We start from the raw sequence: 5001 nt of genomic DNA on the forward strand, positions 1-5001 counted from the left end.
CCCCCGCCCCCTGCAAACTAACCCCCCTACACCCTTAAGGGCCCAGTCACAACATAAAGACTGCGTTCCAGTGGGTTCGGCCTCTGGAACGCACTGGAATACAACCCAGACAGCTCAGTTTGTTGTAGGCTGGGAGGGGGTGTGGCGGCGCATTGAAATCAATAGCACTGCAGCCATGCCTCCCGTCCGCAGTCTGATCGCTGGCACCCGAACGCGTGGTTTATTTGTGCATGCAATTTCAATAAACACTGAACCAGCCCAGCCCTCGATTTGGAGCATTTGTAAAATTTTGGCCCACTGTGTATTTGAGTTTGAAACCTCTGCTCTAAAGGGCCAAAACTTGAAATTTGAGCCTTGGGTGGCCCTTCTAGTATCATCCGGCTCAGCAAAAGTGGATTTTACAATCATCAAAGTCAGATGGAACATTATCTACTGAAGAGCACCAGCACCCTACTAGATACAATAGTCTTTAGAAGAAGTGGAAGCAAGGTACTGGATACAGATCCCTACTAGATACAGTAGTCTTTAGAAGAAGTGGAAGCAAGGTACTGGATACAGATCCCTACTAGATACAATAGCCTTTAGAAGAAGTGGAAGCAAGGCACTGGATACAGATCCCTCCAAAAGAATTTATTCAATTCCTCTAATGACAGCAAGGAAATAATGGCAGCCAAACAAAAGGGCTTTAGCATTGATCGCTATGTCAGAGAGGACTCTGGGCATAGCTGGGTGATTCAATATGTATCAGCTGTGATAATCCCAAATGTTCCCAGGAGAAGGTAGGTTCCGGGAAACACTTGGCAGGTACAGGTGCCTCTTCCCCATTAGTGGGAGTGAGATATCGCTGCTGATACAGATTAAAAGTGCTAAAGCCATTAGTTTTCTTTTGTCATTAGAGGAATGAAGTAAATATTTTTGGACTTTATGAAAGTCTGTTTGGTGATCCTTTCGGCTCAACTACTGAATAGCCGCCATTGAGGATTTCTCCACCCATGCTTCTAGGTTGGAGGGGGGGATAGATCCTCTATAGCTAGCTTAACTTTCTTACATTTGACAGATCCACTTATCTGCTGAAGCCATTACAAAGAGCCCTATCATTTTCCTTGTGTTGTACACCCGGATATATAGCGAAGATGTAAAACTGAATCAACCTCTTTTGTTCCATTACTACAATGTAATTGTGTAAACATTTAATCAATTCATCTGTTGATGTTCACATGTGGAGACTAAAGGGTCCATAGTGACCAATCATTGTAATTTCTTCCTCTTCCAGAGCTGTTCAGTACTCCGGAAATAAAAGTGACCCCGCACAGGGTAAAGGAAGGAGATGACATGGTGGTGACATGTGACACCAAACTGGATCCATTAAGAGCCGACACAGAGCTGCAGTTTGCCTTCTACAGAGATGGACGGACCGTGCAGGAATTCAATGTATCTGATACATACAGAGTGCAGTCAGCTCAGCTGGAGGATTCTGGGAATTATACCTGTGAAGTGAGGACAGGGACTGAAAATGTGAGGAAGATGAGTGATGGGTCTTATATCCAGATAACAAAAGGTGAGTGCTTGAACCTGACCCTTCTTCATTGTGTTTCTACTAAACGGTCAATCCGCGTAAAGCCAAGATTTCAGTTTTGTGAAGTGAGGACAGTGACTGACACTTTGAAGAAGATGGGCTCTATATTAAGATACAGCACATACACAGTAGGCTTGTAGAACTGAATAAACATGTGATCTGTCTAATTCTTCATTGGTAATAGAATTGTACACTTCCATGTCCACATCTTCCGACACTCTCAAGTTGAGGGTATAGGGGTCTTGCTCACCAAAGACCTTCACCATTTTTTAGACAACTCCAATCCAAAACAACCTCTTTAATAGGGCCAACAGAGATTACAAAATATCCAACAGGTTTTCATGTTATCTTCCTTGAAGGATCTTTTGTTATAAAGCTGTGCTGGTAGCCCCGGGCACTGCCTCCTTGAGAAAGAGCCACTTAAGGGCTCAAAATGTTGCAATGTCTCCACAGAGGTAGGGGTGAAGCTATTTCTAGGCTGAAACTTAAGACCTTGTTCTAATCACCTTTTTGGACTTTTGTACATTTGGAAGCCACAAAGGAGCCTAGGGGTTGGTGACATTTTCACAAGGCAATTGAAAGAAGGTGTTCCACTCTCTTTTTGAATAATTGGTAGTCGAGCCTTGCATGCCAAGTTGGATACCAACTGATGATTTGTGGCAGAATAAGACTGGCGAGCTAGTCCAGCATTTAAGTCTTGTTGGCAATCACCTCATTTACATCTTGCTGGTATCCATGTGCTGCCAATTGTGATGACTGTCAACATTAGTGATAGAATTTTATCACTTGGCTTCTGTGTCTCCAATGGGAAGATTAAGCATCAGAGACTCATGCTACGTGGAACAGGATAACAGGAAAATCTTTCCAACAGGGGCACAGTTGCCTGTGACCCTACTGGTGATACTTCTCTCACCTCCTTTCCTAGTGATTGGTGCCACCAATGGTGGTTCCACAGGCAGCGACTGGCACTGGTTCTACACATTCCCGGCTTTAACTAAAAAAAAAATAGGCATCTTTAAATGTTCATGATGTTCACATTGTCCAGATATAACATTGTAGAGATCAACCGCTAAGCCCAGCAGTGTTTGGCTGTGGAAACCTTCATCGGTTTGTGGGAGCATATCAACAAGAGAACATTATTTTCAATTGAGAAAGACCTCACCCCGCTTAGTTTTAGCATACGCTTGACTTTAGCATATCAACTACTTCATGTATACTCAACAAATGTGTAATATTTCCATACAGTTGTTTTTTTGTAAGCCACATAACACCTGTCACTGCCTCTCCCCTCAGGATACCTAAAGCAGAACATAATACGAATGGTGCTGTCCATATGTATATTAGCTGCCGCTGTATGTTTCATCTACTTCCACAACAAGTGGTAGAGAAGAGGAAGAACTTCCAACAAGCACTGGACTTCAGCCAAACTGCGAGTGAATGTGGAAACGTCTTGGTTGAATTAAAAGGAACTTCAGCAAGAACTTGGTATTAATCTTAGACATGCATGTAAAAACATGATAGAGTAAAGGAATGATCTCATAGAATAGTGGGCCGTGTGTGTGCAGACAAAGCAGAAGTGGTCACACCTTCAGAAATGTTTAATGGGAAGGAAATAAAGTGACCTTCTCGAGAAAATCAGATCAAAAGACGAGATGTATGAGATATTTATAGGCTTTGACATTTGTGCTTTTTAATCAAGTTCTGAAATGACAGGAAATGTGTTGTAGTTCTGTGTGTCGTCTCTTATTAAATCCACTATTGTCAGGATTTCAAAAATAAAACCTGTAGAATATTTTTTTCTGACGAGTAAATATGAAATATTGCATATTAACCCCTTGCTGACCGGGGTGTTAAACCCCCTTCCTGTCCCGGCCATTTTTCAGTATACAGCGCTGCGGTACTTTGACTGACATTTATTCTGTCATGCAACGCTGTACTGAAATGAATTTTATACCATTTTCTGGGGGACAGATAGAGCTTTATTTTGGTGGTATTTAATCACCACTGGGGGTTTTATTTTTTACTATATAAGGAAAAAAGTTCTGAAAATTCTGAAAAAAACTGTTTTCCCTACGTTATGTTATAAAACATTAATCAGTATCCAACTTTTTGGTAAAATATAAAAGACGGGGTCACATCTGCTAACTAGACACCAAACATTTGACATGTTTGGTGTCTATTTAGCAGATGTGACCCCATCTTTTATATTTTAAAATATTAGGCAAAATTTAAGCTTTAAAATTGCGTGCGCCCTAGAAATTGCAAAAAAACATGCCTAAAACTGGCCATAGGCGACGCTTTAAAAGCTTTTACTGCCCATCAGTTTAGTGTTATCAGTGATTAATGGCCCTAAAATTATTGCTCTCACTGCGACGTTCGCTGCTATATGTAACGTGCACGTAGGCACACCCGACTTGTATTTACGTTTATAGGTACAGGAAACACTGAACAAGTCAAAACAATCTCTGCACCAGAGGAGCTTACACTCTAATGTCCCCCTACAGTCACACACTATTATTTTATTATATCATATTATATATACTATTTTACTATTATTTACTACTATTACATATTATTATATTAGGGATGTACTGATACTTTTCCTCAAGTACTCACTGATACCTTTTTTTAGTGTCATGTGACAGTTTTTCTAAAACAATACAGACTAATGATTTTAGGACAGTGGTGGAGCGCCGGGGCCCAGTCGCAGCTGCAACCGCTGCAACCCTGGTAGTTCTGCCACAGACTCCAAGCTGTAGAGGGCCTGCAAATCCCAGCAATACATTATATAGCAATGCAGAATAATACCACCAACTATAGAGAACTACAAATCCCAGCAATACATTATACAGCAATGCAGAATACCACAAACTATAGAGGAATACAATCCCAGCAATACATTATACAGCAATGCAGAATAATACCACCAGCTATAGAGGACTACAAATCCCAGCAATACATTATACAGCAATGCAGAATAGAACCAGCTATAGAGGACTACAAATCCCAGCAATACATTATACAGCAATGCAGAATACCACCAGCTATAGAGGACTACAAATCCCAGCAATACATTATACAGCAATGCAGAATAGTATGTGAATTTTCTACATTATCTGTGCTGCTGCTCTGCTCAGGGATGCCGACCTGGTAACTTGGGCAAAGGGTCTCAGCAGGGGTGAATGTGGAGGATTGCAGCTGGGAAGATGTGGAAAATTGCAGCAGGGACAGATGTGGAGGATCTTAGCGGAGGCAGATGAGGAGGATTGCAGCAGTGGCAGATGCAGAGGATTGCAGCAGGGTGGATGTGGAGGATTGCAGCAGGGGCAGATGCAGAGGATTGCAGCAGGGGCAGATGTGGAGGATTGCAGCAGGGGCAGATGCGGAGGTTTGCAGCAGGGGCAGATGTGGAGGATTGCAGCAGG

At 42.1% G+C, this 5001-nt stretch overlaps 1 protein-coding gene across 1 annotated transcript in view; it reads left to right on the forward strand.

The window, feature by feature from the left end:
* Positions 1-5001, forward strand: part of LOC108802946 (Fc receptor-like protein 3) — a gene marked incomplete at its 3' end in the record, with an annotated part of 42936 nt that overhangs the window by 23388 nt on the left and 14547 nt on the right. Inside the window, exon 8 of the mRNA XM_018574789.1 lies at positions 1274-1558. Within this exon, the coding sequence (XP_018430291.1) occupies positions 1274-1558 (285 nt within the window). The remainder of the gene's footprint in view (positions 1-1273; positions 1559-5001) is intronic.

Source organism: Nanorana parkeri, unplaced genomic scaffold (genome assembly GCF_000935625.1).
Source record: "Nanorana parkeri isolate BGI_ZX_2015 unplaced genomic scaffold, ASM93562v1 scaffold3232, whole genome shotgun sequence".
NCBI classification, from domain to species: Eukaryota; Metazoa; Chordata; class Amphibia; order Anura; family Dicroglossidae; genus Nanorana; species Nanorana parkeri.